Source organism: Dendronephthya gigantea, unplaced genomic scaffold, assembly GCF_004324835.1.
Source record: "Dendronephthya gigantea isolate DGI-Jeju-01 unplaced genomic scaffold, DenGig_1.0 000002F, whole genome shotgun sequence".
Lineage (NCBI taxonomy): Eukaryota > Metazoa > Cnidaria > Anthozoa > Malacalcyonacea > Nephtheidae > Dendronephthya > Dendronephthya gigantea.
In genome coordinates this window covers 934,526-954,918 of record NW_021163012.1, presented here as the reverse complement: position 1 = coordinate 954,918, position 20,393 = coordinate 934,526, and the positions used below count along the sequence as shown (strand labels likewise).

At 36.4% G+C, this 20,393-nt stretch overlaps 4 protein-coding genes across 4 annotated transcripts; all 4 read left to right on the top strand.

The window, feature by feature from the left end:
• LOC114533822 (PAX3- and PAX7-binding protein 1-like) lies at positions 1-4,119 on the top strand. The gene is made up of 11 exons (XM_028555432.1): positions 1-1,231; positions 1,530-1,656; positions 1,762-1,995; positions 2,098-2,297; positions 2,413-2,557; positions 2,631-2,749; positions 3,017-3,093; positions 3,168-3,234; positions 3,337-3,486; positions 3,578-3,729; positions 3,910-4,119. Exons 1-11 carry the CDS (start codon positions 17-19, stop codon positions 3,989-3,991), a joined length of 2,568 nt encoding a protein of 855 aa, XP_028411233.1. The 5' UTR covers positions 1-16; the 3' UTR covers positions 3,992-4,119.
• Positions 4,120-4,356: 237 nt separating this feature from the next.
• LOC114535798 (heterogeneous nuclear ribonucleoprotein R-like) lies at positions 4,357-8,187 on the top strand. Its single transcript, XM_028557127.1, has 3 exons — positions 4,357-4,940; positions 5,233-5,766; positions 5,868-8,187. Exons 1-3 carry the CDS (start codon positions 4,494-4,496, stop codon positions 6,909-6,911), a joined length of 2,025 nt encoding a protein of 674 aa, XP_028412928.1. The 5' UTR covers positions 4,357-4,493; the 3' UTR covers positions 6,912-8,187.
• Positions 8,188-8,401: 214 nt separating this feature from the next.
• LOC114535546 (protein MMS22-like) lies at positions 8,402-16,919 on the top strand. The gene is made up of 39 exons (XM_028556848.1): positions 8,402-8,726; positions 8,860-8,965; positions 9,140-9,265; positions 9,362-9,426; positions 9,542-9,617; positions 9,717-9,979; positions 10,122-10,219; positions 10,308-10,424; positions 10,538-10,622; positions 10,706-10,815; positions 10,951-11,013; positions 11,094-11,219; positions 11,609-11,661; positions 11,754-11,816; positions 11,918-12,025; positions 12,112-12,223; positions 12,376-12,454; positions 12,537-12,630; positions 12,711-12,832; positions 12,990-13,080; positions 13,157-13,194; positions 13,290-13,422; positions 13,673-13,756; positions 13,853-14,008; positions 14,069-14,117; positions 14,193-14,270; positions 14,548-14,660; positions 14,731-14,791; positions 14,975-15,082; positions 15,154-15,252; positions 15,332-15,376; positions 15,549-15,595; positions 15,692-15,773; positions 15,887-15,945; positions 16,080-16,174; positions 16,327-16,387; positions 16,480-16,537; positions 16,616-16,749; positions 16,827-16,919. Exons 1-39 carry the CDS (start codon positions 8,561-8,563, stop codon positions 16,885-16,887), a joined length of 3,684 nt encoding a protein of 1,227 aa, XP_028412649.1. The 5' UTR covers positions 8,402-8,560; the 3' UTR covers positions 16,888-16,919.
• Positions 16,920-17,265: 346 nt separating this feature from the next.
• On the top strand, positions 17,266-20,135 carry LOC114535585 (tRNA wybutosine-synthesizing protein 5-like). Its single transcript, XM_028556869.1, has 10 exons — positions 17,266-17,724; positions 17,959-18,022; positions 18,101-18,226; positions 18,370-18,419; positions 18,507-18,599; positions 18,764-18,946; positions 19,039-19,111; positions 19,227-19,286; positions 19,363-19,434; positions 20,001-20,135. The coding sequence occupies exons 1-10, from the start codon at positions 17,288-17,290 to the stop codon at positions 20,109-20,111; spliced, it is 1,269 nt and encodes a 422-aa protein (XP_028412670.1). The 5' UTR covers positions 17,266-17,287; the 3' UTR covers positions 20,112-20,135.
• The last annotated feature ends 258 nt before the right edge of the window (positions 20,136-20,393 follow it).

Here is a 20,393-nt window from a genome sequence, read left to right as displayed (position 1 = left end):
TGAAAATTTTCCAATCATGGCGACAGAAGCTGTTGTTTTCAAAAAGAAATCCCGTCGAAATTTTCGGAGGAAAAACTTTGAGGATGAAAATGAAGAAGAAGTAGCGGCCGACGAAGCTGCTGAGCAAGAAAAACCCGTAGTAAAACCTGAACAAAAACAAAAAAAGACTGTCCCAAAAACTTTGCTAAGCTTTGGCCATGATGAAGAAGATAGCACGGAGGTTTTTAAGGTAAAGAAGTCTAAAGAAAGCCGTAGGTTGTCAAAACAACGTGTGAAAGCGAAGAAAACTAAGGAAAGTGAACCGGAAGAGAAAATTGAAAGCCCTAGAGCAGAAGATGTAAATGATGACAAGTTGGAAAGTCTAAGAGAAGAGCTATCAAATTTGGGAGGTAAAGATGATGATGGTGGTAATGATTTGGCAGAGAATGATGGTGATAAAGTCATTCAGAGTGATGGAATTATATTTAAACCTCTACGTGCTAATCCAAACAAGAATACATCTTTTCAAATTCCTGATGCAGCTGCCATACATGCGGCACGGAAAAGACGGGAAATGGCCAGACAGATGGGAACAGAAATTATCCCTATCGATGATACTGACAGATACAGTGGTAGGTTTGAGAATACAGATAAATCACGGTTAATACGGGAAGATGATAATGATCATAGTGACGAAGATCCGGATCAACCGCTTGGCTTTGGGACCCGGAAATCTAATCATCCGGGAATGCAGCGAAGACTTGAGGTTGAAAAAGCGCTTGCAAAAGAAAGCGATGAAGATGAGAAGAGTGATGAAGAGGACGATGCTTTGAGAAGGTTTGAGGAAGAACAGATACGAAAAGGGGTTTCTATTCCACAAACTCAGCAAGAGGATGACAATACATTTCAAATGTACATGACTCAACAATATCTTTATGGTAATACTGATGTAGATCCTAACTATGCTCAACATGGGACGTCTTTGCCTGCTTACGCAAATTATCCACCAACATCATTAAATACAGTAACGATGGATATGATTTGGGAAAAGATTAATAATCGCATTGTCTCATTGCAAGAAGTGAATCGAGGCCGGCGTTTGGAGAAGGAAAAAATGACATCACAGATGGAGTCAAGTGATGCAAGTATTACATCATTGGGGAAACAGTTGGTGGATGCTGAGGGACGTTATGGATTTTTTCAGGAGATGAGGGGGTATGTCAGGGACTTGATTGAGTGTCTAAATGAAAAGGTGCGTCAGTAGAGAGCCAATGACAACTTGCTAGGGGTCTTGTTGCAGGGGTCTTGTTGCAGGGGTCATGTAAGCAGAGGTCATGTAAGCTTTAGAATTTGTGGATATGAAACATTGGTCAATACAGGCAAAACATTTCACATGTGGACCCTTTAGTAAACTTTTTTCAAAAAGCATAGTTAATTATGACAATCTCAAGTAATCATGCTTGGTTAATTGAGAAATACGGGTCACATGCATCTCTTTCAATTTGAATCAACTAACAATCAAAGATTGAAAAAAAATGTTTTCATTGCAGGTTCCTGTGATAGAAGATCTGGAGTCGCGAATGCATTCATTATTGAAACAAAGAGCGGACAGGTTTCTTGAAAGACGTCAAAAAGATATCCAGGATCAGGCAGAGGATTTTGCAGCTGCACAAACAGGTATATAAGAATGCTTGGGATTCTCACTTATCTGTACGTATCTCAGCTCCAGTTGTATCATATTTAGTTGAATTGTCTACACTCTACCATGGGGTTTTCTTGCAGGAAAATCAACTCAAGTCAAGCCTGAATTTGATGAATTTGGTAGAGATAAGTCTGCATATGTAGAGCAAGCGAAGCAAAGAAGAGCAGTGGAGAGAGAAGCAAGACGAAACAGGAGAAAGAAGGAACGAGAAGCAGCCACATCAAAAGAGGAAGAGTCAAAGCAATACCACGAAGGATTCTCCTCTGATGATGAAGAAGGAAGTGGTGATATTTTGAGATTCAAAGCTGAATCAGGTATACAATTGCATCTTTGACAATTGGGTCCTTATTTATTTGCTCATTTTGAGAAGCTTGATGAAGCAACATCCAAGCATGACTGCTGTGTTTCTTTTGCAGAAAAAATATCAGATGAAAGCAAAAAAATATTTGAAGATGTTTTAGAAGATTTTGGAAATATCAAATCTATTATAACAAGATTTCAGCAATGGAAATATGGCTTTTCTGAAACTTACAAGCAAGCATTTGTACATTTGTGTTTACCTAAACTGGTTTTACCATTTGTCAAAATTGAACTGTTGGACTGGAATCCACTTATGGTAGCTAGTTTATCATATATAGATTTCAATTCATGAAAGCTAGAAATAACACATTTGTTACATAATCACACCACAAACTTCACCTAAATTGATATTTTACCTAAATAATTGATAGAAAGAATGCAAGGATTTTGAAGAAATGCAGTGGTTTGAAGATGTCATGTTTTATGGCTTCAAAGACAATTCCTATGATCCAGATGATGAAGATACCAATTTTATTCCCAGATTGGCTGAAAAAGTTCTTGTACCCAAACTAACAGGTAGTTAGTTTAGTAATTTTTGTAGTATCGCCACATTACCATGTATATAAATTATTTAAATTTTAAATCTCAGCTCTACTTGGGGATATTTGGGATCCACTATCATTAAAACAAACCGTTTTTGCTGTTAATCTCATCAAACGTTTGGTGCTTGACTATCCAACAATCTCTGCAGAAAAAAGACATACAAAGGTACCAATTATGTATTTCCCATATCAATATGTGATATCTTTCACTTGTGATATTTTCCACAGCAATATACAATCTCCAAGCAGTCATACCTATATTGGTTGTTTGGTAAATAATATTGCTAAAGTAACTCAGAGTGAATGATTATGGATCACAATTTATTGATAGTTGTGTCTATCTCATAAGCTCAGATACATAAAGTTTACAAATCTTAAAACCTCAAACTGGCTTTCTAGCAGTACCTCTGTTAATCAATTTTACTTTGTTTAGGAGTTATTTAACACAGTCATTACAAGAATTAAAAAATGCATGAATGATGATATTTATGTTCCTCTCTATCCAAAATCGTAAGTATTCTAACTGCATTGCTCAGCTGTTTTAATAAACAAGATGCTGATAACATTTATGTTCTTAAACATAGCTTGCTGGAAAAAAAGTCAATTGGAGCAGAAGCATTTGTAGAACGACAGTTTTGGAGTTGTTTAAAGGTTTGAACAATTGAATGTAACTTGTAATCTTTATGAACTTTTTGCATTGTCTTTTGTTTACTGTTCTTTCGCTTTCTAACATCTTTGTCATGAAATATTTAGTTGTTAGGAAACATATTTCTATGGCATGGATTAATCTCAGCTCCTAAGTTACAAGAACTGGCTGTTGATGGTCTATTAAACCGTTATCTCTTGCTCTCATTACAACATGCCGCTGGAAAACAATATGAAAATGTTATAAAATGTCAAGCAGTGAGTAAAAATATTTTATGTCAGTCGGTCGATCTGCTCTTGTGGTATTGTGAACTTGCAAATGCTTGTCCTAACTCTCAACTTTCTTAAGATTGTGTCTGTACTCCCACATGATTGGTTTGAAGGATCCAGAAGGACAACACTGGATTGCTTGGGTTCATTCTCTCGGTATCTGGAGAGCTTAGCTAAATCTTTGAAATTAAAAGCTGAGGGTTCCACTGCACAAGAGAAGAAGAAAGCCAGGTAAAGTCATGCATATTCTTATTTGTTGCCTTTAGAGCAATTTTGGACCTTGCAAGATCAATTAAGAAAAGCCCTTTCTCCCTATCACACAAGCTTACATCTTACTCCTCTTTTGAGGGCAATGGTGCACTCTCTAATAGTTCATATTAAATAATCATTATTTGTGTATGTTTACTTTAGGGTTGCCATTAAAAAAGTAATCCTGATGATGGTACAAATCAAATCTCTTGACATGGCAGAAAATTTTAAAATTGCATTGTAGACTAAATATGAAATTCAACTATGTAACAGAGGTGTAACCAGGGTGGAGCCAGGGAGAGCGGTGCTTTGGGTATGCCCCTGTGTGTAAATATTTCTGATACATTGTTAGGAAAATATATATAAAATCCCTACAAGCCTACTCAATTTTTAACGTTTTCTTTCTATTTTCTAATTTTTTTGCACTTTTCCCGCGTTTTTATTTTATAACCCAGTAAACCCACGTGACATAAGCGTGTTTGCGACATATTTTCGTCTCATAATCGCTCATAATTAATACCCTGGGGACTGAGAAGCACTGATAATAGCGAAATTTGATTGGTCAAACTTTAGGCCCTTCAAACAGTTACGGACACCCGGTTAATGTATAAATTTCAAACACGTTGTCTTCGGCGTTCTTTTTCCCTCAATAAGTCTTCATTCGTCGGACAGTTTTGTGCCAGCTTTTGCAGACTATTTTTACGCCGTCGTGAGTTTTCAACATTCCAATATAATAATTTAATATAATGGAGAAGTTTCGAGGCAGAGTGTTGCCCGAATCTGTCACAGTTAAGCTTGATAACCTATGCGCATTAGGTCAGCTTGTTTTGGCAGATCTCGATGAGAGAGCTTTTGACGCACTGAAAGAATTGAATGAAGACGGCGCTCTCGCGGTCTTAGAACAGTTCGCAAATAGCGATCTATCGCATGTACAAAACAAGAGTGCCTTTCTTTGTGGAATCATGAAAACACATCGTGAGAAAAAGCGTCAGGAGCAAATGGGTCCTCAAGATTTATATGCGGAAATACAAGAACAGCAACCAGTACAGACTGGCGAAGGGGGGCCGAATGAGGAGAAAATTCGTGAACTGCTAGAAAGAACTGGCTATAGTTTGGATATAACCATGGGACAGAGAAAGTTTGGAGGTCCACCTCCCGGCTGGGAGGGCCCTCCTCCACCGACAGGAACTACGGTAGGGTTTACGTTTGAAGTTTGAAATTATTTTGTCATGCATGCTTCCTTTGCCTTCCTTCAAACAGTCGCTTGTTGTTCATGTGTTAATCCAATGTATACGGTTCAAAAAAATGGTGCATTCAATATGAAATCTTGTCTATTGTGATATCTATCTTTTCTATTTATGATTTTATATCAAAAATACAGGTAAAAATAAAAATAAGCCATTAAAATTTTAAACCCATTGGGAATTGAAGAATCTTTCCCTGTCATAAGTGCCCAGGATATTTCTGACCCAAATCATTGTATAGGGCTGCTGTCAAGTGTTTGTTGGCAAAGTACCTCGTGACATGTTTGAAGATGAACTCATCCCACCTTTTGAGAAATATGGTCGGATATATGATTTTCGGCTGATGATGGATCCTCATACCGGCCAAAACAAGGGCTATGCTTTCTGCACCTTCGCTGATCGTGAATCTGCCCAGAGTGCGTGCAAAGGATTAGATAACACTGAAATCAGAAAGAACCGTCGTCTTGGTGTGTGTATATCAATTGCCAACGATAGATTGTTCGTTGGTTCCATTCCAAAAACCAAGACTAAACAGGACATATTGGATGAATTCCGTCAACACACAGACAACTTGAAGGATGTGATCGTGTATATATCCGCTGAAGACAAATACAAGAATCGTGGTTTCGCTTTCCTTGAGTATGACACCCACAAAGCTGCAGCCCTTGCCAGACGTCGACTGATGAGTGGACGGGTAAAAGTTTGGGGACATATTGTTCCTTCTGTTGACTGGGCTGATCCACTTGAGGAACCTGATACAGAAACAATGGCCAAGGTAAATATAGATTTGAATTGTCAAAGCTTTGAGGAGAAGTGAATAGGAAATATTTTGAAGCTCCAGCTGTGAACAATATCACAATTTTGCATGTCTCGTAGGTTCGTGTTGTTCATGTTCGCAATGTTTCTCCCAACACAAGCGAAGAAAGTCTGAAGAGTGCTTTTAGCGAACATGGTGAAGTTGAAAGAGTCAAAAAGCTGAAGAGTTATGCATTTATCAACTTCAAAGAACGAGAGTCTGCTGTGAAAGCTATTGAAGAAATGAATGGTAAAACAATAGACGGACTTGTTATTGAAGTATCCTTGGCTAAACCACCACAGAACAGAGAAAAACGTCATGGACAGTCGGGCTTTGGTGCTTTAAATGCTCCTGGGAGAGATCAAGGTGGTGATATGGGTAGAGGTCGTGGTCGTGGGATGGGTCGAGGAGGACCTAGAGGTCGTGGTCGTGGAGGTCCTAGAGGAGGTGGTTATGGTGGTGGATATAATGAAGGATATGGTGGTGGTTATGGTGATGGGTATGGAGGAGGTTATGGTGGTGGATATAACGAAGGATATGATGATGGAAGTGGATATGGTGGAGGATATGGTGGTGATGGTTATGGTGGTGGATATGATGATAGTTATGGTGGTAGTTATGGAGGTGGTTATGGTGGAGGGTATGATGATAGTTATGGTGGTGGATATGATGATGGTTATGGTGGTAGTGATTATAGTTCAGGATATGGAGGTGGTTATGGTGGACGAGGTCGTGGTGGGTCTCAGAGAGGTCGAGGTGGACCAGGTACACCTAGGGGTGGTCCTCGTGGTCGTGGAGGACCAGGTACTCCTAGAGGTGGTCCTCCTGGACGAGGTGGAAGAGGAGGTCCAGGTGGTCCAGGCCGTGGTGGTCCTGGAGGACGTGGAAGCAGAGGTGGTCCAAGGGGAGGTCCGCGAGGTGCTGGTCCGCAACAAGCAAAGCGAAAATTTGAAGGAGATGGAGCTGGAACCGTTAGCTATCCTGAACCAAAAAGACGTTTCAACCAAGCTGGTTCTCAACCAATTGCTCAGCAGCCTCTGGAGCAGAATAACCAAAGTTATGGTGGTGGATATGACCAGAGCAACCAATGGTACCAAGACTCATCATACCAACAATGGAGCTAAACCTCCTTTCATTAATTTCAGAATCTGAATTTTCTTTTTTCGCTTATAAAGTTTCTGAATTTCTCCAATCAGTTGAATACATAGAAGCGATAATTGACATACCATTTGGCTTGCTTTTTCTAAAGTCCAAGTCGTGCTGTAGATGCTGTTTTTAACCTTAAACCATTGTTTTAGTCTGGAAACAAAGCTTTCTAGTTTCTGCTGTATATAAAAGCACCTAAAGAATAGAAACATAATTCCTCCAAGCACTGAGGAAGAACAAAAACAAATTGAGAATTTTCATAGCTTTTACTCTTGTTTAGAAATGTTTTAGTCTGAGTTTGTCATATGTAAATAATCAAATTATTTGTTTGTTTGGTGTTTCAAAAACTAAAGCCTCTGTCTGCTTTTCCTTTGAGCTTAATTATTGTTTATCCATTTTATTAAAACTAATATAATCCAGTGTGTTATTCGATTGAACATTCCATTGCGGTATTTTAACATAAAAATATTTAGGAGTGCAACTTCAGATCAATGCAAAACCATACCAACCAACAAAATCATGTTGAATGAAAAACTATAAAACAATTTGTTGCAAGGTCAATCGGTTTTTAAGTAGGAACAAATTATAAAATTGAAAAAAAACCACTTAAAAACTATGATGCAACTATTGAGGTAAGTATGAATTATTTGTGTTATTCTGTTAAATGTCAATGGCAGTGGAACAGAAGGTAATTTAAACCGAATAGAGAACTCATGAAGCATGAAATTTTGGAGAAAACAACTGCTTATCAAAAACATAAGCTTGTCAATATAGTAGGGTTGAATAGGTCATTTCTTTCCTTGTGAAGCTTTCGTTTGAAATTGAATTTCGGTTGAACACATTTACCTCGCTTCCTTTTTCACATTTTATAAAGTGAAATAAGTGAGTATTTTTATTTTCACTTTGAAGAGAAAGAAAGAGACAAAATATAATCAATTTAGGTTGAGAGTAATACCGTTCTTTTGGCGGCGTCAAATTTTAGAGAAAACGTTTGATATTAATGGTGAAAATAGAAGAAAAAAAAGTATCCACGCATAATTATTTTTCGCTTTCACACAAGTAATTCCGAATTTTGATTCCTTTTCAATATAGGAATGAAACGGTAAGTATCAATTCATTAGTGGTGAATAATATTTTTACCAGCATACAGAAACGTGAAAAACACCATTTTTTTTGTTTCAGTTTCCCGTCTGGCCCCTGACCACGGAAAATATTTCGATCGGAAACGCCCATGTAAGTACTATGTCAAATTTGTATTTTTTACAATATTGTATATAATTATAAAGTTTTTCAATAAAACTGTTTAAAACCCAACTTGTCTCTGTGTTAAATATTGGTAGTTTGTGTTATACCATCATGTTTTGGGGTACTTTATTGGACGATGGTCACAGAAAGTTGGTACCATAATAGTGACGTCATAGCGTGACGATCTAGTCCTGGGAACGAGAGTTTTTATGGCGGGAAAAATTCGTGCGAAGAAGATCAAGAAGTTGTGAAATACCACAAAATGAACGAAATTTTAATGAAAGATCTTGCAAAAAATAGTGAACTTATTAAACCTTCAAACATTTCTAGCTTTGTTCTGCGTTAAGAAGAATGCCGTTGTATGTATTAAAGGTTATAAAATATGTTAAATGTGGATTTAAGTGACTATGATGAATCGTTGGCTGATTTGACTCCACCGCTTGGGGACATCGAGAAAGATTGCCAAGAGTTTGGTTTTGATGATGATATTATAGAAGTCGATAAGCAGCTGACTTCAAAACGCAAAAAAACTGAAGATTTTGACGAAGGTATAACTTGTTCTGAATGAGATGTAGAGGGGGGGGGGGTGAAAGAGGGAACACGGGGTGTGGTGTATGGTGCATGTGTGTAGTCACTCATTTCTGTCTTAAAAGTTAACATTTCTCCCAATTTCTGTTCTAGAATTTACCCCTTTCTTAAACTGTTGCAATGCATTAAACAATCTGGAAGGAAGACAAGTTCCAACAAGGTTACAAGGAAGTTATTTTGAGCATGGTTTCCTTTCAAGGTACATAATGCAAGTCTTTCATCTTTTAAAAAGACACCAAAACAAGTTAAGCTTCATCACACATTCAGCACATTCTCTAGATAAACGTGTCTCCTTCAGTGAAATAGACAAAATTTTTATCAAAATTTTACCATTAAGTTGAATTGAACACTATTATTCTGTTAACAATCATAGGCTTTTGCAAAATGAAAGTAAAAAAGAGGATTTCTTCCAGAAGCCAATTGTCAAACTCTTTGATTATCAATTTATAACTGCAAGTGCATTATTTGAACAAAGACAGAAACTTTTCTATTTTCTGAGGTATTGTACTTTAGTATTGTACTAGATGTATGTATAACTAAGTCAAACATGCATGCAGACTGATGCACAGTGTGTATTTGTGTTGCATCATTTTAGACAGAAAATATTTGAGTTTGAAAATCATGCAAGTGAACAAGGTCTTTCAAGTTTCATGTCTGGAGGTAACGTGCAATGAATACATTCTTTTAATTAGACATATATTGAAGTTAGGCAATGTGAACTTGGTGACTAAACATGCTTTGTGATTGTTGTCACTTTATTTTCTTTGTAATCCAGACAACTACTGGTTTTACCTCAATATTAGAAAACAATGTTGTTCATTCTTGTTGTATGTTAATGAATTTATTCACAGGTAAATAATATATAAGTATGTATATGTATAATATAATATAAGTTTTAACTACTGAATTTAGAACTAAAAATGAGATATTTTAATGCATTTTTCTTTAAGAAATTTGCCATCTTATGTCACATCCACTGAAACCAATGAACTACACCAGGAATCATGGAACTTCCCTTCCTGTTTGAGAAAGGATGTGAATAATCTCTGGTCAGGTTTCATTGGTCCTGTGTCTAATTTACAAAATTCTTCCTTTCTCAAATTTGATGGAGTGAATGCCAGTGGAAGGTCACCAGCAGCTCAATTGCTGCATTTGCATTTGGAATTGAGATGGGGCTTAATTGATATACTTTGGCAGCTGTATTCTGCACAAAGTATGTAGTATTGTGATATAGTTTCTATCCTAGTAATTCTGGATAATGCTACTTGATTTAATTTTCTACTCCAAAACTACAATTGCATGACCCTAGCTGTCTCAATTTCTTTTCTTGTATCTCTACCCCGCCATGTTGTCAGATTATGATGAGAGGTGTTTTGACCAGCTGGTAGAAATTGAAGAGAATGTATCAGCTTTGTTGAAAGATTTACTGCATATTGCTACACATATCAAAAGAGTAAGTTTATCTAGTTGTATGTTCCTTTCCTAGGCAGTGTAGTTACAGGGCTCTTATGCTATCTCACCAAATTTGTTTTGTTTGATAGGGTTCAATGCCAACTTCATTGCTCAATACCACACCATTTCTATGTGCATGTGTAATGGAACTTTGGGTTATTGCAATTCATTTTCTTGATTTTCTTTCAACCAACCACGAGGTGAAGGTATATTGAGAACTCTTTCTCCTTCTTGACTTTGATTCCTTTTTGGTTTTTCAAACTGTCCTTTTTGGTTTTCAAGCTGTGTTTATCTAACCTATAACCATAATGTTTTGTAGAGTTTTTGGAGTGCGCTCACAATGATTCTGAATGAGGAGGTTCTACAAAGAGAAAAAGATCACGAAAAGAAATCTTCACCTGATGGTAATTTTTACCTAATTCACATTTATATATATACCTTTCCTGGAATATTTTCAAGCTTTTAACAAGACAAGCTCATATTTTAGGGTCAGCAATCAATTGCAAATCTCCAAAGGCATTCTGCTGGTGGATTCTGGTTCATGTTGCTCCTCTATATTGGTACAATGTTAAAGGGGAATATATTTTGAGGGAAAAGGTGAAGCTATGGATGATCTTATTTCTCTTGTATAAATTGGTTGGCTTTGTGGAGGGTACTCTTTCAGAGTATCGATCAGGCTATCAGTATCAGAATATCAGTATCTAAATATTCAAACTCCTTTCTCCAATGCAGGCAGTTGTTCCTGGAAATTGGATATTGGTTCTGGATTTATTAAGGCTGTCTTTTCTTGCCAAAGTAAGTTCCTACCCTGCCCTATTGTTTTCATATAAAATGTTTGTGCTATGTTATAGTGTATTATAATTTGTTTTCATTAGGATCAACAAAAGGTGCCTGAGGATTTGTCTCGTTGCTACTTAAGTTGTTGTTTGCAAATATCCCAGCATTGGCAACCCAATAATGATGTTGTTTTACTGTTGTGGGATTATTTTCATAAGAAAATGGTGAGATAATAATATGATGTTGTATATGGTATGAAATGGTGTGAGGTATGGTGTTGTGATTGGTATTATATAATATTATGTCAAATGGTATCCTATGGTATTGCATATGGTTATGGTATGGTATTGCATATGGTTACGGTACCGTATGGTACAGTACAGGATGGTACAGTACGATACGGTATGGTATGGTACGGTATGGCAGGGTACGGTATGGTATGGTAAATCCGTATGTTATGGTAAATCCGTATGGTATGGTATGGTAAATCTGTATGGTAAATTTGTATGGTAAATCCGTATGGTATGGTGTTAACATTGCATGGTATTGTATGTAACCTTATGTGTTAGTGGTTTGGTATTATATGGTCCTGTATTTAGATTGTATTTTACAGAATGAGATGTTTTATGCACCAAATCAAAAACTCCAAATTGGAGCTTATTTAAGGTATCACATTAGCTCTATATAAAGCTTCCATCCTTCCTGAGCCACCTTATTCATCTTGATGCGTGTTACGTCACTTGTTCCCTCGTATTTAGGGATACGCCTCCAAATGAATGGTTAGAACAAGTTTTAAGCAGATGTAACAATCCTGTGATGTGGTATGAAAACACCCCTTTTTTATTCTTCATTTTTTTTTAAATTGATGATATACACTTTACCTGGTGTGAAACTAAGATCATGTTTGAACATTGCTATTTAGCAGCGACAATGATACGAGTTTTGAGCTCTTCCTCAAAATACTTGCATTGCATTTGAAGAAACTAAAATATACCAAAACTCTGCAAGGCTGGAAACAGCTCAAAGGAAGGTAAGAAAATAACAATCGCACCGATATTCATTTTACTCTCAAAACATCGAGAGTTGTTTTCGTCAATTTTATGTTCATTTTTCTAGATTTTATTCAAGGTTTCACAAGAAAAGAATGGAGGAGTTATCGGAGCAAGGAATTATGAACTTTTTTGACCTCTTTCTCACCCTTGCTTGTGTTGGCGAACTGCAAGACGTTGTACGTCAATGAATGAATCTTTTTCAGTAGAATTTTGCAATGCAATCGCCTGCCTCGAGCAAATTTCCTAAACTCAACTAAATTGGAAACTTGAGTTTGCCTTGTTATTAGACTGCTACGATTAACTGATTATGAAACTTGCAATCTTTCAGTCCAACAAGATGTTGTCCTTTTTGGAATTATTGGATTTCAACTCGTTGAAATGTGAAAAAAAGAAATGCGTTTGGAAAGGTAACTTTTGAGCTCCATATTTGATGAGGGAAACGGTTAAAATTACCTCTCTTTTGCTGATGATTCTATTTCATGTTTATAGGTTATTTTGTTTTGTTATTCCTGTATCAGTCGAAGGAAGCCGATGCTGAGGGAATTGTACCGAAACTTGCCGATAAATTCACTGATATTTGTAGGTAAAGAAACGTAAAGTTCTGTGATATAAATATCTGTATTCATCTGATGAATTCTTTAACTAACTTTGTCTCAATTTTAGAAGTTATAAAGACGTCTGTGGACAGCACAATGTAACCGCTAAAACGTTGTGGAGTTTAATTTCTATATTTTTGGAGAATGCCCAGGAACCTTTAGAATACAGAAGTGATTATAACATGATAGGTATAGTAGTTTCGGTAAAATAGAGTTGATTTAAAAAAAATCTTTTCCCATTGATAACTCTTTCATGGTGTTTCAGCTCCATCATAAACACACAGGCCAAACTGATGCATTTAAAACTGCGGAAAATGTAATATTACGACTCACACTATATTTGCAGGCGAAGGGTTTGCTATCCTTCTACCAATTTGCAACGATAAAGAGCTTCAGACTTTGGTCAATTTTATCCAAGCAACGCTGAGCATCATAAGGTAGGTTTGAACTATATCTTCACTGCTCGTATGGTTTTTTAAACTACTGAAAAGAATATCTTGTTCTTGTTTTTAGCAATAAACTGCAAGAAGGAACCAAGAGTACCTGTGCAGGTGAGGTTACATCATTACGAGTGTTTTGTCAATAGTATGAATGTAATAATAAAATATATTCAGTACTGATAAACATCTGATCTTTATATTTCCAGTGCTTGCTCAATCGTTATGGGATTATGTCTTTCCTCACATCAAACAACGAATCACAGACCCAAGCCTTACCAGTGACTGCTTGAGTCAGCTGACGAACCTCGTTGTTGGATTCACACTCCTCTCTATCCCTCTGTAAGTTATTTTTGGTAATATCTTATATGATCTTAACGGGCCTCGTATAGTTAGATTTACACTCCTCTCTATCCCTCTCTAATTTTTTTTGTTAATATCCTATGAGATCTTAGCGAGCTTCGTATAGTTAGATTTACACTCCTCTCTAATCCCTCTGTAAGGTTTTTGTCATTGCCTTTTATCTGTTTTTGGAAATACACTCGAAACTGGTTAAATTATATCCAGTTTTCACAAACACTTTTTTCTACAGACCGCCAAAGGGCTCCTCACAAACGCTGGAGACATTTGATAATCTTGTCCAAAATTTTGGTCTCAGCGATTGCACAAGTGCTAGGTATTGTTCATTATTCTTCAAAGGTTTAGCGCTGTCAAAGTATTGTCCATTTAAAGCAAGTTTTAAAGAGAGTCGTCCATCTTTTTCTGTTCGTAGTATGAGTTGTCAATTCCTGGCGACCTTACTGACCTCGCCTGATGCACTAGAGAGATTCCAGTCATGCAATGAATTTCAAACAAAACTCATTCATTCCTGGTTCAGATGTGCACTCCAGATATCATCACGAGATCAACGTCTTCTCAATCTGACAAGGTAAACAAGAGTATTACTAGGAAAGGTGAAACACATTACTAACACCCGTTCATATTTCAGAATTGTATTTATGAAGATATCGCAAACTGGAGAAATTATCAAAACACAGGTATGCGAGTCTAACAGAACAGTCGTGATACCATACATCGTGTACATCCATTCAGCTTTTGTTTTTGTCTCAAAGAGATCAGTCGTGGCGGGAAATGTTGAGGCTGCTTTAACATCTCTCACTAGAGGACTGGGCGAGACATTCTCATCTCTGGTATGTGTCGTTTCTTTTCTATATGGATACATTTGATTTAATCTTAAATTTTTAAAGATGACGGTGCAAGTCGATTAGGACTGAATCCCATATTAGGATCGGTTAAAGAAACACAACACCTTTATTAATTTAACATGGGAAGAATCCATATATATCACGCTCTCTAGCAGTTTTGACCCCGTCTACAAAGGAGACTCGCTGTTCCTTTTTCTTATCAGCTTTCTCCACTAATTTCTATAAAATTAAGCCTGATGCATTCCTTGTATTTTGCTTTCAGGAATTATTGGAAGAAACACTAGCATTTCGCGAGAAAGCTCTGCTTATTATTGGAGAGTTTTTGAAGTATATTGAAAGTTTTATAAAGCAAGGTGGACCAGCAGATTGCTTGAGGTGCTGTACCATGTTGAGATGGTAGTTTTTGTTTTCACTACTACCATAATACTAAATGATTTTTCTTCAGGATATCGTATAAGGTGGCTGCTTCTCTTGTGAAAGATTGTGCTAAAATAATATACAGAAAGGTGAGGTTTTGAGACATCACTATTCTCCACCATTGTATTTATTTAAAAAGGCAATTCTGCGTATTTCCTCACTCCAGGTTTGGTATGTTGTTACAAGAGGAATGAGGGGTATAAAAGGAGTAAGACTGAGCGAAAGGGGGTGGAATTAGAGAAATAAAAGATATAATTTCTTGTTTTCACTAGAGTCAACTTGATTGTCAACTACCAAAGATGATTGACCATCTCATTTTACCATTGAGTAGCACCATATCACCAGCTATCACACAGTGTATCAAACTAAACTTAACTGAGGTATTTTGAGGGTAATTGTTGCTATGTATCATAAACTAGTGCAGTTATAGTAACACGTGTCCTTCTCTTAGTTCTTAGCAGGGATGGCTACACTGGACTTCAGAAGAGATGAGTTTATTAAACGAAAAATCAAGCAAATATATACTCGCTATTTTTTTAAAACAAATCAGGTTAGATATTCATCCAAAAATGTGTTTATCGATGTGTTAGTGTGTCAGTTGTTCGCCTGAGATCTTCATTTTCCACCAGGAGTGGTATTTATCAAATCATTTAACACCGAAGAACCCATTCGTAGTAAGTAGTGTGCTTATAACGAAGTGATATATCGAGATATGGGGAAAGTATAGAGGTTGCTCTGCGCACAGTGTATCCTGTATGTTTTCTTTGTCTCTGAGAATCCTCAGGTCAAACGACGTGACTTTCACAGTTTCGTATGTTTCCTCAAATACTCAGATCATTCTTTCAGGAAGTTTTAAAGGGAACATTCTGCATGAATCCAAGTGAAGATGCAAGGTATATACTGTATATAGTTTATAGTTTATGTCTTACCGTTAGCCTGTAAGTTATAGTGTTTACTTATTCTCGCATCTCATTTGACTTATTTCTTAGTGATTTCCGACAATTTGTTATAAATATTATTAAAGAAAACCATTTGGTTGTTCCTGGAATCTTCCCACAACAACTAGCACCGGTAAATTCTTCTCCATTCTACGCGTGAAGTAAATCTATGAATGAAGGACAAACACTGTTCGCGAATGATCAGCTTCTCGTAGTGTTAAAACTTGCATTGTCTTCTTGGTTTAGACGTTATTCTTTCTGGTTGATCTATTCAAACAAACGATTTCACCTCATGAAACAGCAAAGTATGTACTGTGTCTCCGCGTTTCTACATAGCCTAGATTTCACAACTTTGCATGTTCGCTTACAACATCATATTTTGCTTTCGCTATCATAATTTGGCTCCACAATAGACGTGATAATTTTTTGCAAATTTAAGGAATACTCCTCTTCTGCTGAACAAAGTTCTTGCTTGTGTTCTAAATTGTGACATGAGTAATCCCGGAACAGAACCAGAACATATAAGAAACAAAGGTACATCATGTTGTTTCTGCCAAGAAAGAAATACCCCCTCTCTCCTCCCCCCTCTCTCTCTATCTCTGCTTCCCTCCTCTCTCTTCTTCCCTCCTTCCCTCTCTCTTTCTCTCTCTCTGAGCGCTATACACTTGGGTTGTTGTAATTTTTAGCAACCGAATCACTGGAACTGATGTTGAACAGTTGTCAAAAAGCACAAGACGCTATTTCCAGGTAAAGTCTTCTAATTTGTTATAGCTGTTGTTTACGACGAGACCGTTCCCCTTCTCAATTCAAAACTGATAAGATAAAACTTGTTTTTCCAGAGAAAGTCTTCTTAAACTCCTAAAGGAATTTATCTTTTCCAACATTCACGAAGTTCAGGTAGGACCTTGTTGCCAAACCTAGTGATTCCATCAAGTTACAGTATGTGCTTTGTAGTAATTTCCTAAATCCTACCAGGGAACGATCTTTAAAACTTTGAGTACTTTATCAAAGTTTGATAAAGAGCTGGTAGTTTCTACTCTGCCTTTATCAAAAGAGGCCATTCTTAACACGGAGAGAAGACGAGGTGTTGGAACGGACATCAGATTAAGGTATACCATGTGTTGTCTGCTTCATACGCTTGGAGATTGGATTTGATAATTCTAAGAATTTCCTCCTTTTTTTTTAGAACTTCCTTTAAAACATTAGTAGAGAATCTGGGAATTGAAATGGATGTAAATGAACTTTAGGATCCCGGCCGGAACCGTACATATGTTATGTATCTTTCTTCAACTATAGGGTGTGCTGGCATCGGATAAATTATATTTAGTATTAAGTCGATCATATTTATTGCAAATTCGAGAATATTTAGGGAATTATACAAACATCTAAGTATGATTTTATGTGTATTGAAATGTATCAAGGTATTTTAAACCGAATTTTGAAATTTCGAAAAATTGACGAAAACTATTACCTATATTCTCATTTTTAAATTGTAATTAGAATGATTAATATTGAATTGGTGCCAGTCGATACGCGGCCATATTTAAATGTACCTTTAAGTGCCATGAAGTAACGTTACGTGGCTCCACCACTGGCACTTGTTGATGAGTATTTCCTTGCTCATCAATTACAGGTTTGCAGTTTAAAATGGCCTGGAAGTCGCCATACGTTACCTTTTATATCCTTCTAGTTTCTACCTTTGGTCAATTCCAAAACTTCGTGAGCACTGAAGAAGATCCCTCGTCATGGCCTGGTCATATGGAGCCTCTTGGATCACGAAACGTAAAACATTCTGTAACTTCCGTAGACGAGTTCCCAACGCCTCAGGATTTTTTCAAAGATTATGTGTCTCCGAGTAAACCTTTGCTAATAAGGAACGGGGCGAAAATCTCACCAGCTTTTAAGCTATGGACCGACGAATATTTTGGGTCGCTCCATGGAGCAGAGAATACAAGTGTGTTTGTTGAACAACGAAAGAAAGAAAATCGAACATTTCCTGGGAAGGAGATAAGTTTTAAGGAATTCATTGAAACTTATAATGCATCCGATATTTATATGGTAAATGCTGTTCCAGATATACTGCAGTAAGTGGGTGTATATTTTGTTTATATTGTTATGCATATTTGTTAATCTTGTTTACATGTACCCAAAAATTGTTACGTGAATGTCACAATTTATTTAATAACAACTCAATTATAGCATAAATGTATCAAATATATTGCATAAATGTACCAAGTATGTTGCATATTAAATTTGCAAATATAAAAAATTTAAGAATACGTTTTATTATATGATAATTGTTTAATTTTGTCTGATAGACAAGATGTTCTGTTACCTCCTGCACTGCTGTGTGAAGACATCAAACCACATCTTGTTGATACAGTGAGTGCAACATCTGCTCTGTGCCCTTGAATGTTCTTTGCATGGCTAATTTTATCAGCATTACTCTTATCTCTTCAGGTGATGTGGTTTAGCAGTGGAGGAACAAAGTCTGTATTTCATCATGATGATGTTGACAATATTAATTGTTTATATCGTGGTTCTAAGACACTGTTGTTTGTAGAATATAAAAAGTATAAAAGTAAGGTATGTACAATAAACTAGAGTAGTTATTCCCAGGAGTTTATAACTGCCTGCCAGTTGAGCTTTTCTACTTAGCTACTAATGTGATTTTAGATAATGTTTGATTATTATATCCACTGACATTTAAACTGCATCGATTTTTGCAGTTAAGACTTGATAATGCTTGGGGTGGATTCTCTGGTGTTGATGTCGACAAGTGAGGGTTGAGTTTTATTTATTTTGCCAATATTGATTCTCATTCACTATGTTTAACAACTAAGCATTTCATTGTTTTTTAATTTAGAGTTGACTTCACAAAATATCCTATTTTCCATGAAGTTGAATTCCATGAAGCAAAGATGGAAGCTGGTGATTGCTTGTTCATACCCTTTAAATGGTAGGTTGATCCCCAGGGCCACAACTAGCGAATTCTCGAATGAGAAAAACATGCCATCTCTTCTCCTCTAACCCTTGTTTTGCTAGTACACTCCCCCAATCTGAAATCTGTACATTCCCACCTGACATTAATTCCCTTGTATGATGATATATGTTAATATCCAGGTATCATCAAGTGACTTCAGTAGGAAGTAACATTGCTGTGAATATTTGGTGGAAACATCTGTCTTCTTTCATACCAAGAAAATGCGATGGAATGCCGCCTGGAACATTAAATCAGTTCCATTTCTCATCCCTTCATAAAAATGGTGCTGATGATGCTGAAGATGAAGAAGCTGAAACCCTGATGTAAGCTGAGATGGAATATCTATTTGATTTACTTAATTCCATCTTTACTTTGTTTCCTATTTTATAATATGCCAAATCTTACTTGTTATTAGAGACATGTTGGCAAAGTTTATCAAAGAAAAAAAGCATGTGTCATATGATGACTTTGTCAGTTACCTTAAAGATGTGAGTAACATTTCCTGAACATTATACTGCAATGCAAACAATATATTGCCTTGTCTTAAAAACAAAGGCTTTTGTTTTGCAACAAGGCCTCCAATTTTTATTTCTCTGCATTTAGAACGTTCAAACTGAGGTGAAACCTGAATTTGAGCAAGACGTATTGGAATATATTGGACATGTATGTACTGGATTTAGAAGATACATTGTGATATTAAACAATATATCTGATGAATAGTCCTTTGTCGTTTCCATAGATATTCCAGTCAGCTGATGTGGATAAAGATGGAAGCGTCACGATCCATGATATCACACAAATGGATGAGAAGGTAGGGTCATTAGATGATTCTCAAATATATATTCTTAAAATAAGTTAAGACTAAGAGTACCGGTAATAAAATGTAACACCAGTCACCAGACACTAACATAAAGTTTGAATCAGTTAGTCCTAAACATTTGCGCTGCGCATTAAGCCGGTTTTTCCAGCGAACTACACTTTTCGTTTTGTACGTGCCACGAATTTTTTACCCGGACAACAACTTTCTTTGATTTTGCAACCCAATTTCACGCTAAGTTCCCGAAAAAAAGAATTTCTTTTGAAATTAAACCGAATGTTGAGATGGAGAAATTGGACGTTTTTTGCACGTAGACAGTTCAGTACTAGAAGCATTGTATCTGAGAATTTTTTCATGGTGAGTGACTTAGTTTAGTTCTTTGAAGTGAGGTATTGTGCAGTAAAGTTGTAAATTCTTGATGTTTTAAATGAAATAAAATCGTTGAGTGTTTTATATAAATTTTGTTGGGTGAATTATAAAGTTTTATTATAAATTTTGTTGCGTGAATTGAAAGATCGTGGTAATTGTAAAAATATTGAAATAGTTTTGATATTTACCAGGCTTTTAGTGAATTTGAGAATGATCTGGCAGAGTTGGAAGGAATTCTTGGCGAATATCACGACCCAATGTATCAAATGGAGGATGATGACCGACATCACGAGGAATTGTAGTAAAAGATAACAGCCGTTTACTCGTGGCTTGAGACTAAGAGCAGCCCAGCATTTGATGCCTGTGCCTTGTCATTGATTAAACTCGGCTTTCAAATGACACAGCTTTTTACGAATTCGACTTTATTTAATGTGCACTCGTAGTTTATATTTAACATTCCCGTAGTCACTACATTATTACTATACTCTTTAGAAAGCGTATTTTACAATAGGAGAAGAAAATGGAGTAGAAATACAAGATCTTGCAGTTCTACACTTCGGATCAAATGCGTTCATAGTGTGCTT

Coding starts and splice junctions, on each gene's coding strand:
- LOC114533822 (XM_028555432.1), top strand. CDS start 17: ATGGCGACAGAAGCTGTTGTTTTCAAAAAGAAATCCCGTCGAAATTTT. Junction 2,750..3,016: donor CAGAAAAAAGACATACAAAG/GTACCAATTATG, acceptor TACTTTGTTTAG/GAGTTATTTAACACAGTCAT. Junction 3,487..3,577: donor ATGTTATAAAATGTCAAGCA/GTGAGTAAAAAT, acceptor AACTTTCTTAAG/ATTGTGTCTGTACTCCCACA.
- LOC114535798 (XM_028557127.1), top strand. CDS start 4,494: ATGGAGAAGTTTCGAGGCAGAGTGTTGCCCGAATCTGTCACAGTTAAG. Junction 4,941..5,232: donor CTCCACCGACAGGAACTACG/GTAGGGTTTACG, acceptor ATCATTGTATAG/GGCTGCTGTCAAGTGTTTGT. Junction 5,767..5,867: donor ATACAGAAACAATGGCCAAG/GTAAATATAGAT, acceptor CATGTCTCGTAG/GTTCGTGTTGTTCATGTTCG.
- LOC114535546 (XM_028556848.1), top strand. CDS start 8,561: ATGTTAAATGTGGATTTAAGTGACTATGATGAATCGTTGGCTGATTTG. Junction 14,661..14,730: donor GGACCAGCAGATTGCTTGAG/GTGCTGTACCAT, acceptor ATTTTTCTTCAG/GATATCGTATAAGGTGGCTG. Junction 15,946..16,079: donor TCACCTCATGAAACAGCAAA/GTATGTACTGTG, acceptor TGCAAATTTAAG/GAATACTCCTCTTCTGCTGA.
- LOC114535585 (XM_028556869.1), top strand. CDS start 17,288: ATGGCCTGGAAGTCGCCATACGTTACCTTTTATATCCTTCTAGTTTCT. Junction 18,420..18,506: donor TCTGGTGTTGATGTCGACAA/GTGAGGGTTGAG, acceptor TTTTTAATTTAG/AGTTGACTTCACAAAATATC. Junction 19,287..19,362: donor TATTGGAATATATTGGACAT/GTATGTACTGGA, acceptor TCGTTTCCATAG/ATATTCCAGTCAGCTGATGT.